Consider the following 25,322-nt stretch of genomic DNA (forward strand, 5'->3'; position numbering starts at 1 on the left):
GCTTCCTTGTAAGGGGTAAGACATCTAAGACGATCTGATGGCACACACCCCACCTGTCCACCCGAACCTATCTGAAGCCAGGGCTCACAACCCAGCGACTTGCACAAGCCCACAGAGAAGGCGGCAGAGAAAAGAGTTATGTGGGAGGCAAGAGGATCCTTCTTGCAGTGGAGGCCTCAGCCGGGTGGATTCTGGGGTCCAAGCAGGTGGGACCTGCTTCCCAGCCTGATACTCTCTTTCCTGACGCCAGGACAGCTCATCTTAGATTTCTGTCTCGGAGAAATGTTTTCTGAACAGTGAGCGATGTTTGGTGGCTTTGGGAAGTGGTGGGACAGTGATTTAACTCTTACGAGGAAGCCAGGCCACCCCACGCTCCCCAGGGGGCATCCCATGCTGGGCACTCTCTAGCCCTCAGGCTTGCAATTGAACTCCAGGCCACTGGGTGAGTGGGGCCTCCATCCCGCCCTCATGGTGAGAAGCACCCACCTCAGCACCCACAGGACACTGGGGAACTGGTACAGGAAGGGTAGCCTGCACAGCCACCATCTCTAAACTTAGGGCCACCTAGGATTCAGGCACTTTCCCAAATGCCTGTGGGAGGTGTAGAGCTTCCTAAATCATTTCTTCATTCCTTAGAAGGCCTGACATGGGCTCCAAGGATACCACTCAGTATGATCTGGTCTGTACCTCCAGAAGCTCAGTTTCAGGGCGGTCGGTGACAAGGTCTCTGCCTCCCCTTCCCTCCTCCGCTCTACCTGCACCCACCCCGGGCCACGACTACACTTTGGTGTCTTTCATCTCCGCTATTTTTGTGAAAAAATAAGGTATTTCTACTCTCCTAAAAATCTGCTCTTTAAAAAGGCTTAGAAAGAGATGAAGCACGACACCAGGGGGAAGGGTGGCTAAGCTCCCAGGAGCCTGAGCACTGCGGGCGCACACAGGAACCTGGAGACCTGCTGGAGCACGGCGGGCTGCAGAGAGCAGCGGGTGCCCCGGACGTCCCCCCCATGGCCCCACCAGAGGGCATCTAACGACAGTATCGAGACAGAAGGGTGTCTGAGGGCTGTTCCCTTCCAGACAAGAAAATCTGGAGAGAAGGAAATGAAACTGCCAATGTGCCCAGCTTCTCCCATCTCCATCTGGAACCTGGAGCCTACCTGGCCCGCCTCTGCATGCTCCGAGTTCTCACGGCCTTGGTCTGCAAGGACCAGAGGCGCAGGGCACTAACGCACCTCAAGCACCTACACTGGGCCACTGGCCGCATCGGGAGCTTTACCACGCCTCTCGTCCAAGCCTCACAACAGCCTAGGGCTGTGAGCTCCTGTCCTTCGTTTCACAGATGAGTCATCTGCCTGAGGTCGCACAGCCCTAAGGGAGACGGGGGAGTCCAAGCTCCAGCGATCGCCCCCAGGGCTGCTGTTTGGGTTCTTGGAAGGAGAGCAGGCTCCAAGCTTCCCCGGCCCCACGCCCTGTGAGTCGGACTTGGCAGCTCAAGGTGGGACCCGTGAATGTGCGTTTCTAGCAAGCCCACGGCTGAGGCCGATGCTGCTGGTCTGAAGACCACAGGTGGGGACTGACTCTTACGTAGTATTCTATCTCAGGGCTCTCCGCATGAACCAAAGCCCAGAACAAAAGGAGTCAGGAACAGTGGAAAAAGGAAGGGAAAAAAAGAGCAGGTTATCATAAAGCCCCAAAAAGGCCAAATGGTACGAACTCCAATGGTAGTATTTAATCATACCTTTCTAGGTGTAAACTTAGGTGTGAACCAAAAATGAAACCTTCCAGACCAGGCGCAGTGACTCACGCCTGTAATCCCAGCACTTTGGGAGGCTGAGATGGGCAGATCACTAGAGGTCGGGAGTTCGAGACCAGCCTGGCCAACATAATGAAACCTGCATCTCTACTAAACATACAAAAATTAGCTGGACATGGTGGTGCACACCTGTAGTCCCAGCTACTTGGGAGGCTGAGACAGGAGAATCACTTGAACCCGGGAGGTAGAGGTTGCAGTGAGCTGAGATCGTGCCATTGTACTCCAGCCTGGGCGATAAGAGCAGTAAACCTCTGTCTCAAAAAAAAAAAAAAAAAAAAAAGACACCTTCCAGTGATCTGACCAACTCTGCTGACTATGAGAAACTTTCAGTCTCCACACATATGGGGAAGGACAACCAATGGTGGCTCAGGTAGTCAGAACCAGGTTAAGGAGCTGCTAACATTGGCATCAGCCACTCTTGGGCTCCCGGCAGCCTGTACTCGGCTAGAGAAGAGGCACCTGGCCAGGAGGTAGCTGGTGCGGAAGGCAGAGGGCCTGTGCTCTCCACGCTGCCCTCTTGCTGCCTTTGGGAATCAATGAAAAAGGCACCCTGTTTCCCCCCAAGCCCAGAGGGAAGGACTGAAATGCTACTCACACTGTACTCAGCTGACATTCCTCTGTCCGTCTCCCGCAGTGAGCTCCAAGGGAACTGTCCAGTAACTTTATATAAGTTTACAGAGAAACTAGGAGACAATGGGATAGAGCTTTAAAAGCTGAAACAGTGATTAGAACTTGCACACATTTAAATCAACAGATTTAACACTACGCCCATGGGGCTCATCTTCAAGAGGAAATCTACAGCCTGTGGTCACTGCAGAAGTGGCAGCTGATTCTGTCACGGTTCTTTTCACAAATAAGCCATCTATTTTAACTTTCTATCAGGCCAGTGTACTCAATGATCTGCTGGGCTTCCTACTTTCTTTCGAAGTTTCCAGGCCGGGGTTTGAAGAAGGACAGGCCATACGAAGTTTCTTTTGTTCCATAGGAAAACTGAAAGGTCACCTTCTCTGCGCGACCAAGAAGATTAGGGAGCTTGAGGCCAAGTACCTAGGAGGAAAAAAAAAAAAAAGAAAAAAACAAAACATAGTAGTGGTCTAAATTGAAGGAATGAGAACTCTGGATAAAGACTATGCTAGCAAAGGGACTTTTGTAAAAACAGAAGGAAAATGCTAACTACAGATCTAGTCTTTCATTTGTAATCACTTTCATTCTTTAAAACATGTGGCTGCTGAGTGCTCACATCCTGCATTCAAACCTGATTAATGCAAGGGACAAGCTAACCTTGCCACCTGTGAAGCTCAAGAATGTTAAGTTCTACAGATTTACAGTTTAAAGGAATTTGAACAAGAGACTATTAATATGAACATTCTCCAAATCATTCCTAATTACTGACGTTAACATTGTTACCAAACAACCCAAAACATTATCACCAATTCTAGGGTGACTAAAGAGAAACCACAAATAACAACAGATTAAGGTAAAGGAAATGACAGAATTTTGAAACTATTATCAGCTTTTAGAATGCAGTCATAGTGTAAAAGTTCCCAATCAAAGTTCCAATATAAGAAAATAAAAAGCCTGTAGCATACCATACTGCCTTCATTGTTTCCAACCATGGTGTTATAACTGCCGGTTAATCTCCTTAATTCAGTTACTTCAAAGGTAACATCTAACCCATTTGGAAGTGCATCATCACCTAAATAAAAAACAATAAGACAGCTAGGATGTTATTTTACTTTGGGTTCCCATTGCTAAAAAAGACAAAAAGCTATCTGAAGGTTCATTCTATTTTACAATCTCCTTTGGAAAATAATATCATCATGAGAATGTATAAAAGAAAGCTCCCACACAAAATCAAAATATTGCACACCTCTACACCAAAAAATAATGTTTCTAGTTTCTCTGGTACAATATATCAATAAACAGGGCTGCGCATGGCAACTCAGGCCTGTAATCACAGTGCTTTGGGAGGACGAGGTGGGAGGATCACTTTCAGGCCAGGAGTTCAAGACCAGCCCCGGCAACATACCAAGACTCTGTCTCTAAAAAAAGGTTAAAAATTAGCCAGATGTGGTGGCGAGCACCTATAGTCTCAACTATTTGGGAGGCTGAGGTGAGAAGATCACTTGAGCCCAGCAGTTAGAGGCTGCAGTGAGCTATGACTGCTACTGCACTCCAGCCTGGATGACAGGGCGAGAATCTGTCTTTAAAAAAAAAAAAAAAAAAAAAAAAAAATCTACCTTTGCTACAAGGAGATAACTATAAGTAGCATTATTCACTTAAGCACACTTAAGCAAACAATATTTGCTAAAGGAATCTGTTCTGCCATTAGAGAGGTCCTTGAAAATATTTGGGGTTTCACTCCAACTGACATGAAAATGTGGAACTCACATGACAATAGGGATGTCAGTAACCCTCGAAGATAAACGTGAGATTGTTTACTGTGTTACTGTGTGTAAGAGGCACGTCTGTCCTCCCCCGCACCAGGTGTGATTTGGGTCTGAGCCGGAAGCAAGCACCTCATGACCCACCATGGCACTGGGGTGCCTTGTGCGGAGCGGGCTGGGCTCCGTAGGAGTGCGTGGCCTCTCACGGGAGGGAAAGGTGACTCTTGCCTTTCACACAGTAGTGGTGCTCAGCCCTGGCTGGACATCTAGATGCATCTGGGCAACTGTCAAAATATGACATCTGCCCAGGCACTGCTCTAAGAAGTCAGGTCCAACAGGTCTACGATGGAGACTCAGTACCGTCTTTTCCTTTTTTTTGAGATGCAGCTTCGTTCCATCACCCAGGATGGAGTACAGAGGGCTGATCTCAGCTCACCGCAACCTCTACCTCCCGGCTTCAAGCAATTCTCCTGCCTCAGCCTCCCGAGTAGCTGGATGACAGGCACCTGCTGCCACACCCGGCTAATATTTTTTGTTTGTTTAGTAGAGACGGGGTTTCGCCATGTTGGCCAGGCTGGTCTCGAACTCCTGACCTTGTGATCTGCCCGCCTTGGCCTCTGAAAGTGCTGGGATCACAGGCATAAGCCCCCGCGCCTGGCACCATCTTTTCTTTCTCTCTTTTTTTTTTTTAAATTTTTTATTTAGTGGACTTTATTTCTTAGAGCAGCTCTAGGCGCACAGAAAGATAAAGAATTGTGGCCAGCAACGGTGGGTTGGGGGGAAAAAAGATAAAGCAAAAAGCACAGAGTTTCCATGAACCTCTCCTTACTCTGACACACACTAACATCTCGCATGTGTGGTTCATTTGTCACAAATGATAAACCAATACTCACACCAGTTATTAACTCAAGTCCAGAGTTGACATTAGGGGTCACACGTACTGCTGCCTGTTACAGTGACACGGATCCACCATCACAGTCCACACGGAGGAGCTTCCCTGCCCTAAGCCAACTAAGCTCCTGCATGTCATCCTAACATGCAGCCTAGGTGGAGAGCCTCTGCAGAGGTGGACCAGCTGACCACCTACAAGGGCATGTTTACAACAGGGACAGGAGAGAGCGAAAAACAAATGCCTCCAACAAAACTCGCCCCTGGAAAAGCATCCCAGGTAGTGGGTCGGGTCTTGGGCACCGGAAGTGTCTCGCTCACTTGTTTGCCCCGGGCAAGTTACTTAAGCCTCTCTGAGCCTTGGTTTCACTAGCTGGAAAATACAGATTGAGTATTGCAAATCCAAAACTTTTTGAGCACTGACATGACACTTAAAGGAAATGCTCACTGGGGCATTTTGGATTTCGGATTTAGCGGTTGGGAATGTTCACAGGTACAATGCAAATATTCCACAATCCAAAAAAATCCAAAATGCAAAACACTTCTGGTCCCAAACATTTCAGATAAGGGATACTCAACCTGTATTTTTTTTTTTTTTAAACATAATGACACTTCACCAGGGTTCTGTGAGGATCTAATGGTTATATGCACACAACCGCTTCCTGCAGGGCTGCGCGGGTACTACTGTTAGTATTCCAGGACTCTGAGGTGCGGAGACGTTGTCTCCCGCTATCTCTTCCCTTTCACTAGTCCAGTAGTTCCCCAGCTTGAGCACACATCAGAACCACACAGCTGGCTCATTTGCCACAGGCCGCTGGCCTCACCCTCATCCCCGCCCCCAGAGTTCCTTCTTCGGTGGCATCACATTTCCAACAGGTGACAGTAGCACAGCTGGTCCAGGCCCACACTCTGAGAACCCCTGGTTTTTGTTTGTTTGTTTGTTTTTGTTCTGAGACAGAGTCTCGCTCTGCCACCCAGGCTGGAGTGCAGTGGCGCAATCTCAGCTCACTGCAACCTCTGCCTCCCGAGTTCAAGCGATTTTCCTGCCTCAGCCTCCCGAGCAGCCGGGATTACAGGCGCGCGCCACTACGCCCAGCTAATTTTTGTATTTTTAGTAGAGACAGGGTTTCTGTATCTTGGCCAGGCTGGTCTTGAACTCCTGACCTCGTGGTCCACTTGCCTCGGCCTCCAGAAGTGCTGGAATTACAGGCATGAGCCACACGCCTGGCCTGAGAACCCCTGTTTTAATGGTAATTGAATCCTTAATTTTTAGCAGAGTACCTAGCCACTCACGCTTTACTTCCCAGCCTCCCTTGCACCTAGGTGTGGCCAAGTGATTAAGTCCTGGCCAATGGGATGAGAGCAGTGCCGTGTACAACACCTAGGACGGGTGCTTAAAGGGAGGGGTAAGCCCTTTCAACCTCCTATGCTCCTCCCAGATGCTGGAATGAGGACACGGTGCTCAGCCACCAGAGGGACTCAGGGACCCTAGGGATGACAAAGCAACAAGACACCATGGGAGAAACTACACCAGCCCAGGGTGACCTCAGGGAATGAAGGACCACACCAGCCCAAAGTGACCTCAGGAAACCACACTAACCCAAGGTAACTTCAGAGAACAAGGCACCACACTGGCCCAAGGTGACCCCAGGGAACCACGGGAAACCACACCAGCCCAAGGTGACCTCAGGGAACGCAGCACCACACCAGCCCTTGGCAGTCTCCCAGCTGTGTGGAGAGATGGAGACTTCTCTCTTGTCTAAGCCACTGTTCTTTGAGGTCTCCGTTAGTGTTGGCTAAAACTATATTCCAAATAATGAAAATGTCCTTAGTTTATCTAGCACCTTATCTTTTGCAAGCATCTTCCTATATTGTCTTATCTAGGCCTTCTCAAAATTACCCCCCATTCAATTCTGAAGAGTTTACTTATTCACAGATTCATTCCAAATATTTATTTTTCAACGATGTCTGCTGAATTCAGACTAAAGTGGGAACTCTACCGTGCCGTGTTAGGCTCACCATGGTCTGGGCTCCTGACGGCTTTTCTTCCTCGTCTTCCGGCACTCCATTCCCCTGACCTGCACACCAGCTCTTCCTACACTTGTGGTCCACGCAGTGAGCCACTCTCCCTCTGGCGTGGGCCTGGTAAATGCTATCCCTGTCCCCAGAACCCTCTTCACTCCACCTTACTACCAGTCCTTCTCCCCAGACTCACTCAGCCCTTCTCCCCATACTCGCTTAAATGCATCTTCTAGGTCTCAGCTCAGACATCGCCCCTTTGGGGACACCCTCTCTGATCCCCTTCTAATGCCCTGGCCAGGTGAAGCTGTTTCCTCCTTCAGCCTCTTACAGCACAGCATAGCGACTGTGCTGCCATCACTTACTGGTCTGCCCCCAACCTAGCCCCACTGACCGAAGCCCCTTCAGGAGGAGACGATGCCCTGTGTGCTGCTATGACCGAAGCCCGGCAGGAGGAGACCACACCCCGTGTGCTGCTGGGTCTCGCGCTGGGGCCTGCACAGGGCCGGCCTCCACGCAGGTGCTCACTAGCCGAAGAAGAAACGTTAAGAAACGTGCCCAGTATCACATAGCAACAAGAAAACGAGCAAAAACTAAAATGGAAATTGGATTCCCTCCTCTTTTTAAAGCACACACCGAGATGAGGTCTGCACAGTGCTGTGCTGGGCTATATGAACAAAGCCTGGCACCCTGCTTCAGAGTCACTCTCAGGCCCCCGGGCAGTCCAGGGCTTTACACAACAGTATCCTGAAAGTTCACCATTCCTCCCCGGCCTCATACAAAAATCCAGGCCCGTACCTGTAATCCCAGCTACTCAGGAGGCTGAGGCAGGAAGATCGCTTGAATACAAGAGTTCCAGACCAGCCTGGGCAATAGAGCAAGACCCCTTCCCAAAAACAAACAAAAAATCCAGCCCCTTCCCTGAGACTGCTAACTCAAGGACTACCTGTTTGATCAGCTTTCAGGTTCTACACTGCAGGGAGGGGTGCTCTGCTGCTCAGATCCACATCCGGCCACAGAAACAGCTTTTCTGTGATGGACAGAAAGGGAATTATAAAGATACTACACCGCAATATGTACCTTGACACGTGTCAATCAAAACATCCACTTGTCTAAAAATTCCAAGACGGAGCAATTTTTCACGGGCTTCGTGAGATTTCCGCATTACCTATAAAATGCAGAAAAAAGCAGGTGATGCATTCTTCTAAGACACAGAAACAGAAAACGGCAGCCACATGGCGAGGCTGGTAGTTTACCATTTGGTGCTAAGTCAGATCACTGAGCAGAGAGTACTACCAAGACCTGCCACGCGACAGAAGGGAAACAGGGGCAACAAAATTTTGTTCCCCAGGGGCAACAAAAATGCCCATTCACAAGTGCAAAACCAAGCCTCGGCCTCAGGAGTGTGCATCACATAATCCCCTTCATATAAACAACAAAATTAACGCAGATACACCTACCTAACACACAGCCTAGAACGTTGTGGTGGAAGAGATCACAATCGTGAACAGTGGTTATGTCTGGCAGAAGAAAGACACGTGTGTGTGCATGCCTTTTCATTTCTTTTTTTCAGATCTCCCTTTGAGGAAGAAACGCACACCTTTTTGTGGTGTTTCAATTTTCTATTCATTTCTTTACTTTCTTTTTTTTTCTTTTTTCCTGGTTTTTTTTTTTTTTGAGATGGAGTTTTGCTCTGCTGCCCAGGCTGTGGTACAAAGGTGCGATCTTGGCTCAATGCAAGCTCTGCCTCCCAGGTCTAAGCCACTCTCCTGCCTCGACCTTCTGAGTAGCTGGGATTGCAGGCACATACCACCACACCAAGCTAACATTTTTTGTATGTTTAGTAGACACAGGATTTCACCATGTTGGCCAGGCTGGTCTCGAACTCCTGACCTCACGTGATCCACCTGCCTCGGCCTCCCAAAGTGCTGGGATTACAGGCGTGAGCCACCGTGCCCGGCCTTTCTAACCATCTCTGACCGCTGTTAGAAATGTTCAACTCTGTGTCCTTTCTTCATCGTGAACAGCAGTTCCTTCCAATGCACGGAGCCCATTCTTGTTGGAAGGACAGGTAGAAGGAAGGTAAGGCAGGCGAGTGCTGAGGACACAGGGAAGGAAAGACCCTCATGTGATTAGGAAAGTTGAGATTCCACCCTGTAGGTGAAAGGGAGTCACTGTAGAACTGTCAGCAGGAGAGAGAAGGGATCACATTTCCTGGTGAGAAACAAAGGATCACACGGACGAATTCGGAATTCTGCCCCGATGGGAGAAGCCTGAAGGATGCAGGGGGTGCTCTGGCAGCAGCTTCAGGGGCTGGGGTGAAGGCAGGCCCAGTGCGGGCCATGGTACTGGATGGGAGGACAGACCCTGGAGACATTTCATAGGCAGGGGCCAGAGGACACCGCCGCTGCCTAGGTAGAGCACATGAGAAGAACAAAGAGGCTACTAAAACTGCAGCTCGAGGCTTAGCCCTGGGCTAAGGCTGAACACCATTAGAGAAGTCAGCAATAGAGATGGGAAGACAGGCAGGGCAGACGGACGAGAAAAGAGAGGACTTCAGATCTCAGCCCCATGGAGCTGGAGACGGCTGTGGCAATGCCATGAGGAAATGTTTAGTCGGCAGTTGCATAGTGAGGGCTACAGCTCAACACAGAGGAGCTAGCTAGAAACAGAGCACGGGGAGCCCTCTGCATTCAGGCTGTAACTGAAACCTGGGATGTGGATGAGATCACACAGGAGACTGATCCTTGTGGAAAAGCAACACTTAAGGAGGCTCACAGGGAAAAGGAGGCGACAATGGAGCCTGCGAATGACTGTGATGAGATGGAAAGCAACCCAGGAAAATGGTCACCAAAGCCCAGGGAAGACCAAAGCGCAAGGAAGAGGAGGGACAGACACATTCAAAAGGCAAATAACAAAGCAGGACAGATGCATTCAGCAGAGGCTACAAAGCGATCATTTCTTCAATATGCAAAGAGCTCTTGCAAATAAACAAAAGCCGAGCAACCCAGTGGAAGACAGAAGATGCCAGGTTAATTCACGAGAGAGAGATGAATGACCAATCAAGAGAAAAAAAAAATGCTGAGTCTCATTCATAATTAAACAATGCAATTTAAAACAATGAGATGGTATTTTTCTTCTAACAAGATGGCAAGAATTTAAAAATTGTGGTAACACCCAATTTTGGGAAAGAGACGGTCTCATGGACTCCTGTAAGAGAGTAGACTAGTGCAGTCTCTTTGCAGAGCCATACGGCTGCATCAGTGAACACTGCAGAGTGCACACACTTTGACCCAGGAATCCCACTTCTAGGAATTTATCCTAAAACACACTGTCAATGTACACAAAGACACACTAAGATGTTTAGTACAGCATTGTTTGTAAGACTGAAAATTAATTTAAATGCCCATCAATGGAAAACTGGTTATAATAAAATATAGAGGGCCAGGTGAGGTGGCTTATGCTGTAATCCCAGCACTTTGGAAGACCAAGTTGGGAGGACCACTTGTGCCAGGAGTTCGAGATCAGCCTGGACAACATGGCAAAACCCCGTCTCTACAAAAAAATTTTTTAAATTAGCTAGGCATGGTGATGTGTGCCTGCAGTCCTGGCTACTCAGGAGGCTGAGGTGGGAGGATTGCTTGAACCCAAGAGGTTGAGGCTGCAGTCAGCTGTGTTCACACCACTGGACTCCAGCCTGAGCAAGACTTGCACCAGAGCAAGACCCTGTCTCAGAAAAAAAAAAGTTAGAAAGCGTGTACAATGAGGTACCACAGAGCCAACAGATTGGTATGTACTGATGTGAAAAGATCTCCATAATTTATGTCAGAAAAGAAAAAAATGTAGAGAATGGCATTACTGTTTAAGGAACATACATGTTTATACACTTGTACAACATATCTAAGAAACTGTTAGCCACATTACCTCTGGAGAGGGGACTGGGATTGGCCAGGGTAGGGAAATGTGTCCTTTTCATTTCAATACCCTTCTGTACCATTTGATTTTCTATGCTTCCTTCTTACTGTGCTTACATGTTACTTAAATTTTTAAAAAATGTAAATCTGGCCAGGCACAGTGGCTCATGCCTGTAATCCCAGTATTTTGGCAGGCCGAGGCAGGTGGATCACTTGAGACCAGGAGTTGAAGACCAGCCTGGCCAACATGGCAAAACCCCATCTCTACTAAAAATACAACAAAATTAGCCAGGTGTGGTGGTGTGGACCTGTAATCTCAGCTACTTGGAAGACTGAGGCACAAGAATCCTTTGAACCTGGGAGGCAGAAGTTTCAATGAGCTGAGATCGTGCCACTGCACTCCAGCCTGGGCAACAGAGCAAGACTCTATCTCCAAAAAAAAAAAAAAAAGTTTCTTTTTTTTTTTTAAGTGGGAATGGTCCACAGTGCCAAACACTGCTGAAAGCCAAGTAAAGTGAAGACTGAAAGAAGCCAGCTGGACCCGGCCACAAAGAAGTTGCTGGTGACCTGTCCGGGCATGTTCAATGTGGTCCCAAAGGCAGAAAGGCAGAGGGAACCCACAGTGGAGATGAGAAAGGGGGTACAGTGCAGGAAGGAGAGTGCTCCACAGACCGAGCCAGGGCCCTGAGGAGACAGGGAGTGTGTCCCAGATGAGCGCCCACCCCACGAGGTCGGCAAGGGAGAGTGCGCTCTCAGGAACTCAGCACGGTGCCTGGGAACGGCTGTGCACGAACCCCATCGGCTCCCATCACGGCGCTGGGAGAGCTGCGAGGAACCCAACAGGACAGACACTTCCTTCTCCAGGATAAGAGACAGGAGGAAAAGGCAAATGCAAACACTTGGAGTCTGTAGGAGGCAACGCAGGAACTCAGGGGGTTCCGCTTGGGGGTGCCAAGGCTCCCTGTGGAGTAGGAGGCAGATCGGCACAGAGGCCAGGGGCAGAGGGTGCTCTGTGGTTTCACATAGGGAGGTTTATAAGTTCCTCAGAAGAGACTGGGAAAGCACACCACGTAGAGACCACACCTACCTCAATTAGGTTTTTGGCCTTGAAAACATCTCCAATTTCACAAATGATGATATCATCTTTAGTCCTTCCAAGTCCATCAAAATGAACATGCTGAACAACCACCTAAAAGTCACACAGGGACAGTATTAGGTATGACACAAGGCAAAGAGATGAGGTGTCAAGACTAAAGACAATGTCAAGGTTTAATTAATGTCAAGGTTTTCTTCAAGTTTAATAACCCACACTTCTTACTTCTGGACTTTACCATCTTTCACATCTTTTCAAAAAACTGGTCACTGTGACTTCCCCTTTGCTGGGTCTGTACTTTCTGTGAACAAGAGCTACAAATTCTCTCAGCCAGATGACCCAGGACCAGGTGAGCCCTAAACCCAGGCAGGCCACAGACAACCCCTCTGTCCTTCCCCCACACACACCCTGAGCGCTGGCCTGTAAATTAATGCTGGCTGTGACCCCTGACTTAATAACTGTGCACAGAAAAATTAGCCAGGTGTGGTGGCGCACACCTGTCGTCCCAGCTACTTGGGAGGCTGAGGCAGGAGAAACAGTTGAACCCAAGGGGCAGAGGTTGCAATGAGCCAGGATTGCACCACTGCACTACAGCCTGGGTGACAGAGTGAGACTTCATCTCAAAAAATATTAAAAAATTAAAAAAAAAAAAAAACAAGGCCGGGCGCGGTGGCTCAAGCCTGTAATCCCAGCACTTTGGGAGGCCGAGACGGGCCACGAGGTCAGATTATCGAGACCATCCTGGCTAATACGGTAAAACCCTGTCTCTACTAAAAAATACAAAAAACTAGCCAGGCGAGGTGGCGGGCACCTGTAGTCCCAGCTACTCGGGAGGCTGAGGCAGGAGAATGGCGTGAACCCAGGAAGCAGAGCTTGCAGTGAGCTGAGATCACGCCACTGCACTCCAGCTTGGGCAACAGAGCGAGACTCCGTCTCAAAAAAAAAAAAAAAAAAAAAAAAAAAAAAAAAAAAAACTGTATGCATCTTCTAAAGACCCTGCAGGGATTTCAGAAAGCCACAATAAATGCTGACTCAAATTGGCCCTTGCCTCTCAGTCTCACTAGTGAGCAAATTCTTCAAGAACTGGAAAAGTGTATTTAAATTTCAAAGTTAAAAAACTTAGGAAAAGCTTCATTTGAGACCCACAGTCTTTTTTCTGGGAGTAGGGAATGGAAATATAAATTTAAGTATAGCTTGAGTTTGTCCTTGAAATATTTTTGTTTTTTTCCATAAACACAAAAGTATGTTTGTCTAAACCTCCCACATAAAAATCACCAAGGAAAAGCTACTTCTTTAAAAACAGAAACTATTTTTCTAAGAGTCATCAGTCTTTCTAGCTGTAGGTGGTACAAACTCTTCTTTGATAAAGGCACGGAAACAGGTTAATTCCTTTGCATCTCCCTAGTGGTTTATGGAAGTGCATGTTTCTACTAACAATTACATCAAGACCTTCAACAGAAAACTCACATCTTTGTTTTCAAGAATTTCCTGTTTAGCTTCAGGTTCAACTTCAACAAATTCAGCTTCTTCTCCTAATCCTCCAAAATCAGGTCCACTTGATGGAAGAGGCTCCAAACTCTGACAGACAGGGAGAGGCCACAGATAAATGACTTTGTCACATATATACACACACTTACCTTTGAGCTGTGTCTGTAGACACAATTTTTGTGTCCAGAATTTGTGTCCAGAAAATTCAGTAGTTGTTTCCTTCAGGTAGAGGTAGGGGCAGGATAGGGACCAGGGAGGACAAAGGTGCTGTCAGCTATTGCTAATGAGCAAGTTCTTGGCTTGGTGGTTAACTCACTGGAGGTCACTAAATAAAAGATAAAAACTAACTAACAGGGAAGGACAAGGGTAGTGCGGTGGCTCATGCCTGTAATCCCAGCACTCTGGAGGCCAAGGAGAAAGGATCACTTGAGGCTAGGAGTTTGAGACCAGCCTGAGCAACACAGCAAGACCCCATCTCGGAAAAAAAAAAAAAAATTAACTAACCAAAAGGGTCATGCACAAATCCATGATGACATGTCATGAACGAAGGATTATGATCAACCTAATTCTGGACACCTGAGGCCCAATGGAAGTTTAAAAATCATTAAAAAATAAAATACCAAAAAGACATTTACCAGGGGGGAAAAAAAAGGAAAATAATTTGCTCTCCTGTTGTTATAGAAAGCATCCTAATTTTTGCGATTAAAATTGTATGGATTTTAGGATAGCTATACTGACAAACCAAATCACTACGAAAGCATTCTATGTAGACCCTGACAGGTTTTTTCATTTCGGAAAGTCTCATTCACATTAAAGGGAACTATATATGCTCATAAATTGGACTCGAAAGCAATCTCTTTCTACAATCTGAATTGGTATTACCTCAAAATATTAAAGCAACTTCTGAATAAGCATTCCATAGGCTGTGTCTCGTCTAATATTTCCAGGAAGACATTATATCTATCTATCTATTTGTCTATCTATCTAGTTAAGACAGTCTCCGACTTACAATGCTTCAACTTACAGTTTTTTGACTTTACAACGAAGCGAAAGCCACATGCATTCAGTAGGAACTGCACTCTGAGCACCTACACAGCCATTCTGATTTTCACTTATAGTACTCAAGAAACTACATGAGATCTTCAATACTTTATTAGAAAATAAGGCTTTGTGTTAGACGATTTTACCCAACTGTAGGCTAATGTAAGTGTTCTGAGCACGTTTAAAGTAGGCTAGGCTAAGCTATGATGTTCTGTAGGATATGTGTATTAGATGCATTTTCAACTTACATTTCAACTTACGATGGGTTTACTGGGGTGTAGTTGAGAAACATCTACGTAAACATAATATTACACACACACACACACACACACACACACACACACACAGGTAATCACTTGAGCCTAGGAGTTTGAGACCAACCTGGGCAATATAGGACACTTCATCTCTACTAAAAACAGTAACAATAGTAAAAATAAAAAATAAAGAAAGGTCAAGTATGGTGGCTCACACCTGTAATCCCAGCACTTTGAGAGGCCCAGACGGGAGGATTGCTTGAGCCCAAGAGTTCAAGATCACCCTGGGCAACACAATGAGGTCTCATCTCCATTTTAAAATAACAGGCCAGGCTCAGTGGCTCACACCTGTAATCCCAGAACTTTGGGAGGCCGAAGCGGGCAGATCACCTGAGGCCAGGCGTTCAAGACCAGCCTGGCCAACATGGTGAAACTTCATCTCCACTAAAAAAACACAAAACGTAGCTGGGTGTGGTGGTGTGTGCCTGTAATCCCAACTGCTTGGAAGGGTGAGGTGGGAGAATCGCTTGAACCCAGGAGGCAGAGGCTGTAGTGAGCTAAGATCACTCCACTGCACTCTAGCCTAGGCGACAGAGCAAGACTCCGTCTCAAAAATAAAAATACTTACGTATACATTGTATTAATATATACTTACATATTTAACATACACTATTTATTCAATTCTTATTTGTTCCTATGTTTGCTTGACCTTAAGTCTCTAGGACACTTGCTTAACCACACAGGGATTACCAGTCACCTCTCAGAGATGGACACAGAAGGTCTAGTGTGGCACCAGGCGATTGTTACAAATAGGCAAGTTTGGAGAAAACCATGTGAACCGATATCTATTTCCTTGCTCCAAGAATTCTCTACAATTATGCACTTTTAAAGTGTGTGTTTAACATCTGCAAATGTGCAGCGGTGGGGCCTCTGGGCCATTATCCACTTTTCCTTGGAAAGGTAACTGACCTGCCAGTATCATATTCCCTTTCCCGTCCCTGCCCTAAAAGCCTCTGATGGTCCTCAAAAGTACCTACAGGAACAGCATCCAACTAGACTCCTTAGCAGGGCACAAGGAACTCTGCCATAAGGCCTGCATCTGCTACTCCGGTTTCCATCTCCACCATCCGCTCCACCCGCACATTGAGACTTTTGCATACCTTGCCCCCTCTTTCAGAATAAGTTGCCCCTATGAAGCTTCAAGATTCACCTTAATGTCATCTTCTGCAAGTCATTCTTGGCTTCTTGAGGAAGAATCAGTCCCTCTCTCACAGGGACACCTCTTGATATTTGAAGTCTGTGACCTTCACAGGTACCCCTTCTGTTTCTTTTTTTCTTTTGAGACAGAGTCTTGCTCTGTGGCCCAGGCTGGAGTGCAATGGCGCGATCTCGGCTCACTGCAACCTCTGCCTCCCGTGTTCAAGCCATTCTCCCGTCTCAGTCTCCCAGCTAGCTGGGATTACAGGTGCGTCCCTCTACACCTGGCTAATTTTTGTATTTTTAGTAGAAACAGGGTTTCACCATGTTGGCCAGGCTGGTCTTGAACTCCTGACCTCAGGGTGATCCACCCCCCTCGGCCTCCCAAAGTGCTGGGATTACAGGTGTGAGCCACTGCGCCCGGCCTGTTTCTTATTTTTACCTGTCCTGGCACCTCAGAAGTACTCAATAAATATTTGTGGAATGGGGAATGAATGACTTTTCCAATCTTTCATTTAACAAGTAAAAACTGAAAGCCCACTGTGTGCTGGGCGCTGGGTTCACAGCAGTGACCAAGACGGGGTCCTTGTGGGTGAGGAAGATAATGTTAGGCAAAGAACGGATAATTTCCTATCATTATCTTCATTTTTGTTGTGCAATATTTTCAAACTGGATTTCTCAAAAATATAAACAAAGTAAGATTATGTGCACATACTCATCTGAATCTGAACGCTTAGCAAAAATGCTTTATCTGGGCAAAGGTTTATATCCCATTATGCTGAAAAAATTCCACTGCACTTCCTAAAATCTCCAAATATGAAACAAGGTTCACCGAAGATCTGCCAGGCCCATCTACATCCTTTAATCTAAAATCCAGACTTTAAGAGATCACATCTTTGAGGTTTCACAGTTACAACCTCTTACACCTATTCATACATCTTAAGTCTATTTTTCTATTATCTCTAAACGCTAAAGTCATTATAGGATTAATACCCTGTAAATATACTTTAATCAAAATATTAGTAACTGTGTTACTAATAGAGATTCATTCGTTCACCAAATATTAAGACCCTACTATGTAACAAGCACTTATAAGAACCTCACCCTCATAGAATTTACATCCCATAAATTCTACGCCTAGAAGAATAGGCATGGGGTGAGTGTTTGGTAAAACGCACTAAAATAAATATTTGGGCCAGGCACAGTAGCTCATGTCTGTAATCCTAGCACTTGCACTCTGGGAGGCCCAGGCGGGAGGATCACTTGAGCCCAGGAGTTTGAGACTAGCCTGAGCAACATAGGGAGACCCTGCTTCTATTGAAAAGTGTGTGTGTGTATGTGTGTGTGTGTGTGTGTGTGTAATATAAAAAATAAATAAATATTTGGATGTAGCCTTTAACCTTGAAGTAGATCAGTCTACCAGTCAGTCAGTAAGTTGTATTGAGCACGATGTACAAAGCAGTGGGTATGGGACATGAAATAAATTGAATGAGTTATGAACAGCATCTTTAAAGCGAGATAGACTAGAATCCAATAGAAAATATGACAACAGGCTGGGTGCAGTGGCTCACGCCTGAAATCCCAGCACTTTGGAAGGCTGAGGCAGGCGGATCACCTGAGGTCAGGAGTCCAGGACCAGCCTGGCCAACATGGCGAAACCCCATCTCAAGTAAAAATTTAAAAACTAGCTGGGTGTGGTGGCACGTGCCCGTAATCCTAGCTACTTGCTGGGGGCTGAGGTAGGAGAATCACTTGAACCCAGGAGGCAGAGGTTGCAGTGAGCCAAGATCGTACCACTGCACTCCATCCTGGGACACAGAGCAAGACTCCATCTCAAAAAAAAAAAAAAAAAAAAAAAAGAAAAGAAAAGAAAGAAAGAAAACGGAAACTATAACAATACATAACACATATTAATAAGTATGATTGCACAAAATTTTGTTTGACATAAGCATGAGTACTAGGTGGTAAACGGCAAATGCTTTCTTACTGTGAGTCTTGATCAAAAAGTTTGAAAGACACTGGCTAGTGGGATGAAAAGGTCAAATAAAAAAACTGAAAATATTTTTTCTCAATACACTCATCAAAGGAACACCAATTTTAATGTAAAAAGAGCTCCATAGGCCCAGCGCAGTGGCTCATGCCTGTAATCCCAGCACTTTGGGAGGCCAAGGAGGGTGGATCACGAGGTCAGGAGATTGAGACCATCCTGGCCAACATGGCAAAACCCCGTCTCTACTAAAAATACAACAATTAGCTGAGTGTGGTGGCACACGCCTGTAGTCCCAGTTACTCGGGAGGCTGAGGCAGGAGAATCACTTGAACCTGGGAGGCAGAGGTTGCAGTGAGCCGAGATGATGCCACTGTACTCCAGGCTGGGCGACAGAGCAAGACTCCATCTCAAAAAAAAAAAAAAAAAAGAGCTCCATAAAGGCAGATACTTTTTTCCCTGTATCCCTAGCACCTATCACAGTACTAGGCACATAGCAGGCCATCAATAAATATGAGCTGAATAAATAACGAGTGATTACTTTGCTTAAGATGCCACAGGGGATGCAAGCCAAGAAGATGCAGTTCCTACCATCACATCTAGAAATTTAGGATTGAAAGGTAAGACGAAAATGCAAACAGGCCCAAAAGAAGGCAAAATGTAAATGGCACCAAAGGAAATGGCATGGAAAGGTAGAAGCCCATCCAAATGCATGAGAGACAAAGAGCTTTCAGAACAGAGTTCTAAAAGATGGGAATATTTTGATGCTGAATATGGGTGACGGGAAGGGGAACGGAATAGTGTGGTCCAAATGAAGCCCTTCTTACAGGGCTAACAATGTAGTTATAATTGACTGGGTGCAGCGGCTCACGCCTGTAATCTCAGCACTTTGGGAGGCCGAGGCAGGTGGATCACCAAAGGTCGGGAGTTCGAGACCAGCCTAGCCAACATGATGAAACCCCCTCTCTATTAAAAATACAAAAATTAGCCAGGTGTGGTGGCAGGCGCCTGTAATCCCAGCTACATGGAAGGCTGAGGCAGGCAAACCACTTGAACCTGAGAGGCAGAGGTTGCAGAGAGCGGAGATCACACCATTGCACTCCAGCCTGGGCAACACAGTGAGACTGCATCTCAAAAAAAATGTAGTTATAATTAACCATTAATCAGGTTGCCTTTTTTTTTTTTTTCAATAGCACAAATCCACATTGATTTATTGACATTTCATTAGTTTAAATCTTTGAGGGGTACAGCATTACTCAGATTCTGTGTCCAATAGCCTTAGCAGGAAGATTGCTTCAGAATTTGGCACGGATCATGCCACTGTTTCCGTGGGCCCAAGTTACCTTTTCCCAGATTACTCTGGCTTTGTTTGGTTTGCCGCCAGGAGTCACTATGTTGCTCTTTGCTTTGTATACATGAGCATATCTCTTGCCCAAATAGAATCCTGTTTCATCTTAGGCATCAACACCTGCAATTTTAAGAAGAGCTATGTGCTCCCTTTGGTTCCACAGACGCCGCTTATAGCCAGCAAAAATGGCCTTGGAACACAGCCTTCCAGACATATTTCCTTTCAGAAGTCCTGTTCCCAGCAGGCCTCCACAGGAGCCAAGATGGCAGGAAGAGTTCAGGTTGCACTTTGACCTACTTCCTTGTAACCAAAAATCACAGATACTATTTGCATTCCCAGTGATTTTAGATAGGATTTCTAAAACCAGAATTATAAGGCTTTTGCTTAAGAGTTGCTTTACATGTTTTTCAGACCTTGAATTCCAGCAAAACTGATGCTGCCAACCAGTTTGAAGACTCCTCCCCCCAAAAAGAGGAATAGAATCAGCATGAGAAGTTTCCTCATCTCCCTGTCCCATAACTTCACCCTGCACTCTTCCATCAATCAAGGATCTCCACGCTTCAGCAAAAACACTAGGTCCAAACTCCCGAAGGAGCTGGATTCGAGGTTTCCTCTGTTTTCCCATCTCCTCGTTCAGTGGCCCTGCAACTGAAACTCTCTGCTGCAACCCAGTCTCTCAGTGTATTGACTTACCGAGCACACTGAGCAACAGACCTATTACAGTTACACAAAGAGATGTCAGAAGAGAAATGGTGTTTGATCTGAATGGAAGACATATAAAGGGAAATTAAGTCCAATTGTGGATGCCAGGCTGCGACTTCTGCGCTAAATTTTTTTGGAAGTCAATGGGGAACTACTAAAAACGTCTATGTAGGTCAAGTCAAACAATCCAAGCTGTAGTCGAAAAGTAGTGTTGGGGCTGAGACTCAGGAAATCTGAGGTTTTAGGCCATTTGGAAGCAGTAACTATGTGACCTTGGAGAAGTTAACTCATTATCTGGCCCTTATTTAAGATTAGAATAAACGAGAGGAGTTTCGCAACCAGTACAGTTAGTTAGGCGCCAGGCACCCAAGTATTCACATGTATTGTCTTTTAATTCACTCTAAAGCCAGGCGAGGCAGGTATTATTACTACCTCCACTTCAAAACAGGAAGCAAGTATTCACATGCATTGTCTTTTAATTCACTCTTAAAGCCAGGCGAGGTAGGTATTATTACTACCTCCACTTCAAAACGGGAAGCAAGGCAGGGAGCGGTTCCGTCTTTTGCACGTTAAACAGGAGAAAAGAGGACCCCTAGCGAGGTTTGAGTTAGAAGACTTCAAAGGATTCTTGTTGCTCTAGGAGTCTACAACGGCTCCAGCAGCGGCTGAGCGGGGAAAAGCTGGAAGTGACCAGTAAAAACAGAAAACTTAAAATCATGCAAAGAAAGAGCACATTCACTGCGGTCTAAGACATCACAGAAAGTTCGCAAGTCCTTTGGGCCACCGACTCGCTGAGTGACCTTGAGCAAGTCTCGTCCCTCCTGAGTATCAGGTTCCTGCTCGAAGGTCTGAAGAGACTCGCTGCCCCGAGGCGAGATCTTTTCGGCCTCCTCCACCCAGCCCGGAACCCTGGGCGCAGCCACGACAGCGTCTCCCAGCGGCGCCCGTCTGCCCTGCTGGCCCAGAGGCCTCGCAGCCCGCGGGTCGCTGGGCCTCTTACCCGGGCGTGCACAGTCCCCATGGTTCCCTCTCCAGCCGCCGCCTCGCAGAGCTGCTTGGGCAGGACCGACCGTCTGCTGCTGAGGGCAGAAGGCGGGTCCGCGGTGGCGGAGCTGCAGGACAAGGCAACTCCCACAAGCCCCCGGACGCGGAGCACTGGGGGCGGCCATGATGTCCCGCCTTCTCCCCGCCCCCTAGCTCGCGGTTCCTTCGCTCATTGGTCCTTATGAGCCTGTGACCCGGATGTTCACACGGACGCAGAGGACGTCTTTACTGCGCAAGCGAAGAGCGTTCACTGACATCCGCGAAGCTGCTGTCTCTTGGAGTGTGAGGGAAGGGCGCGTGGAGGGTGCGTGGAGGGTTCGGGGAGGACGCGTGGAGGGCGCGGTGAAGGTGGGTCTGCGAGAGGGTCCGCTGGGAGGCTGGCGTCTGGCGTTGGCGCCTGAAAGAGATCAGGCCAGCTGTTGGGTGTCACGCGAGTCCTGCTGCTCTTAGCCCTCCTGGCACCCCGACCCGAGGGTGCTGTGCTTGTCCCCACGCGTCGGTGAAGCCCCGAGGCTCAGCGGGGAGACTCCGGGTCCGGCCACCCCCGGCCTGCAGTAGTCGGGTCTCACCGGCATCTGCTACACAAACCCGGATTGGTTCCCTGGCTCCTTTCCTTCAAGTCATTGGAACCCCCACTCAGAATCGTCCAAATGAAGACGATGATCATGTTTCCTTCTCGGGGTTCCTTAAAAGGGCCTACTGTGAGAGACGGAAAGCAAAGCTCCCGGCACAGGGTCGGGCACACGGTGGGCACTAGATAATGACCGTTATTCATTCACCTGCAGCCAGTAATTATGGGCGAGGGTCCTCTAGGTGCTTACATGATAACCAGTCATATCGGTGAAGAAGGCGGCCATGGGCTTAGGTTTTGGTGGCAAAACAGCTCCCCTGCCCCAACAAAGAAAAGAGAATAGAAGAAAAAAGAAAAAAGTATAATAAATATCAGCCACACGTTGTGATAAGAATATTGAAAGAAACAAATAAGAGACGGAATGGGAAAAGAGGAAGCTTCAGTGTCATGTCATGTTGCCACTCCCTCCTGATAACAGAAGCATCTTTTCTTCTCTCCCCTTACTCCCTCCCAGAAACCCTGACACCCTGTCCGTTTAAATAGCAGCACCCTAGGCCTCCAACGTCCCTGAGATAAATATTCGAGTCCACATGCCCCTTCTTGCCTGGAAAGAGACAGAACCTAGCACCAGCCAGGCCCCTGCCCTTCCCTCATTCTGCCAGTTCCCTGAGCCTCAATTTCCTTATCTGTAAAATGGGAATGATAGCCTAAGGCATAAGGTCCGAGGACTTCATGAGATCAAACGTGGGGCCTGGCACACAGTAAATATCGAATCAACCAGATTTTCTTTGCCCAAACAACCCTCTTTTCTTACACTTTCTTCCTCGTTACTCTTCTGAGTATGCCACTTGTAAAGGATAAGCCATGAAGTTGCCCTACGGAGTGCAAGATAGTTGCAGTATTTGAGAGCCTATTGTGTGTGAGGCCCTGGAGGATGGCAGAGGGCACAGGAGGAAAACAAAGTCACATGCTTTACCCTCAAACAAAGGGCTGTCTGTGATAGTTACAACGTATATATTAAAGGCTATCTGTGACAGTTACAATGTAGATGTTAAAGGCTACCTGTGATAGTTACAATGTAGATGTTAAAGGCTACCTGTGATAGTTATAATGTATATGTTAAAGACTACCTGTGATAGTTACAATGTATATGTTAAAGGCTATCTGTGGTAGTTACAATGTATATAATATATTAAAGGCTGTGGTAGTTACAATGTATATATTAAAGGCTATCTGATAGTTACAATGTATATATTAAAAGATGTAGTAGTTACAATGTATGTATTAAAGGCTGTGAGAGTTACAATGGATATATTAAAGGCGTGGTAGTTACAATGTACAAATATGTTAAAGGCTACCTGTGATAGTTACAATGTATATGTTAAAGGCTATCTGTGATAGTTACAATGTATATAATATATTAAAGGCTATCTGTGATAGTTACAATGTATATAATAAAGGATGTGGTAGTTACAGTGGATATATTAAAGGCTGTGGTAGTTACAATGTACATAATATGTTAAAGGTTGTGGTAATTACAATGTACATAATATATTAAAGGCTGTGATAGTTATAATGTATATATTAAAGGCTGTAATGGTTATAATGTATATAATATAGTGAAGGCTGTGATGGTTATAATGTATATATTAAAGCCTGTCTGTGATAGTTACAATGTATATAATATATTAAAGGCTGTGGTAGTTACAGTGTACATGATATATTAAAGGCTGTGATAGTTACAATGTATATAATACATTAAAGGCTGTGGTAACAATGTATATTAAAGGCTGTGATAGTTACAATGTATATAATATATGAAAGGCTGTGGTAGTTACAATGTATATTAAAGGCTGTGATAGTTACAATGTATATATGAAAGGCTGTGGTAGTTACAATGTATATTAAAGGCTGTGATAGTTACAATGTATATACAAAAGGCTGTGGTAGTTACAATGTATATTAAAGGCTGTGATAGTTACAATGTATATATGAAAGGCTGTGGTAGTTACAATGTATAATATATTAAAGGCTGTGATGGTTACAATGTATATATTAAAGACTGATGGTTACAAGGTATATATTAAAGGCTGTGATAGTTACAATGTATATAATATATTAAAAGCTAAAAGCTGTGATAGTTATAATGTATATAATACATTAAAGGCTGTCTGTGATGGTTATAATGTATATAATATATTGAAGACTGTGATAGTTAAAAATGTATATATTAAAGGCTGTCTGTGATGGTTACAATGCATACAATATATTAAAGACTGAGAAGTCCGACAGTGCATATACTGGTTTCCTTCTTTAACCCAGTATTTATTGAATTTATTGGGTCATATAGATTTTTGGCTTTAGAGATTTTTCTGTGGCCTTTGGCAGTGCTATTCAACAGTATTTCTTGTGCTCCTCTTTTGGGCACAAGAGGATTGCATCTCCCTGCTCCCGTCCATGTGACTTGCTTTGGTCAACATATTGTGAGCAGAAGAGATATGTGTCACTCTGGACGAGAACCTTTAAGAACCATATTTCTCTCACCATGCCATGGCAATCAGAGATCCCCCAATGGTGGGGCAGCTACAGGCTGGGTCTGGGAGTGAAGTCCAGCCACGTCTCCTGGACATACAGCACGAATGAGAAATAAACCTTTTGGGTTTTGCTCATTAATGCAGCATAACCCAGCCTATCCTATAGGATAATACCAGCTAGAAACATCTTCAAGGAACCCAGCATCCCAGAAAACCTGGTTTACAAAGTGCTAATCTCATCCAATCAGAAGTAGAAGTGCAGTTTAGTGACTAAGCTAGTTACCTTAATAAAATCCTGGCTGAGTGCAATGGCTCATACCTATAATCTCAGCACTTTGGGAGGCCGAGGCAGGAGGATTGCTTGAACCCAGGAGTTCAACATCCGCCTAGGAAACAGACCCCATTGCTACAAAAAAAAATGAAAAAAAAAAAAAAAATAGCTGGGCATAGTAGCATGCACCTGTAGTCCCAGCTACTCCAGAGGCTGAAGCAAGAGGATTGCTTGAGTCCAGGAATTCAAAATCAGCCTGGAAAATAGTGAGATCCCATCTCTACCAAAAAAAAAAAAAATTTAATTGGCTTTTAATTTATTTAATTAAAACCTCCTCAGGAAGCCGAAGCAGGAGGATTGCTTGAGCCCAGGAGGTCAAGGCTGCAGTGAGCTGTGATTGTGCCACTGCACTGCAGCCTGAGCAACAAAGCAAGACCTTGCCTCGAAAAACAATAAAAACCACCCCAAATTTAATCAGCCATGGGGAAGGTAGACTGGATCTTCCCACTGGAGTCATCCACCTGTTAGTTTGGGACACCCCTTGGGGTGCCCTTGTTCGTCACCTTCCCAGGGGCTGAGCGCCCTGAGGTGAGGGGCTCATCTGATTGCCTCTATCACCCAGCACCGGACCTCTGAGGAGTGAAGGTGAATCAGTGAGAGGAGCCTGGAAGGGCATTCCGTGGGTGGAGGTCCCCTCGGGGAGCAGGGTGACTCGGGGAAGCTCTGAGCTGCTGGTGAGACTGCAGGAGCTAGAGAGGGTGTGCTGGGAGG

At 46.3% G+C, this 25,322-nt stretch overlaps 1 protein-coding gene and 1 pseudogene across 1 annotated transcript in view; both read right to left on the reverse strand.

Annotated features, from left to right (window-relative positions):
• SAMM50 (SAMM50 sorting and assembly machinery component) overlaps positions 1-21,257 on the reverse strand; it is a 42,701-nt gene extending 21,444 nt beyond the window's left edge. Inside the window, exons 1-7 of the mRNA XM_045363489.2 lie at positions 21,132-21,257; positions 13,582-13,692; positions 12,109-12,210; positions 8,188-8,275; positions 3,403-3,509; positions 2,730-2,860; positions 2,409-2,496 (exon numbers count right to left, since the gene is read on the reverse strand). Of these exons, the coding sequence (XP_045219424.1) occupies positions 2,409-2,496; positions 2,730-2,860; positions 3,403-3,509; positions 8,188-8,275; positions 12,109-12,210; positions 13,582-13,692; positions 21,132-21,152 (648 nt within the window). The 5' untranslated portion in view covers positions 21,153-21,257. The remainder of the gene's footprint in view (positions 1-2,408; positions 2,497-2,729; positions 2,861-3,402; positions 3,510-8,187; positions 8,276-12,108; positions 12,211-13,581; positions 13,693-21,131) is intronic.
• On the reverse strand, positions 19,223-19,704 carry LOC141407826 (large ribosomal subunit protein eL33 pseudogene; annotated as a pseudogene).
• Positions 21,258-25,322: the final 4,065 nt, after the last annotated feature.

This window comes from Macaca fascicularis, chromosome 10, assembly GCF_037993035.2.
Source record: "Macaca fascicularis isolate 582-1 chromosome 10, T2T-MFA8v1.1".
NCBI lineage: Eukaryota > Metazoa > Chordata > Mammalia > Primates > Cercopithecidae > Macaca > Macaca fascicularis.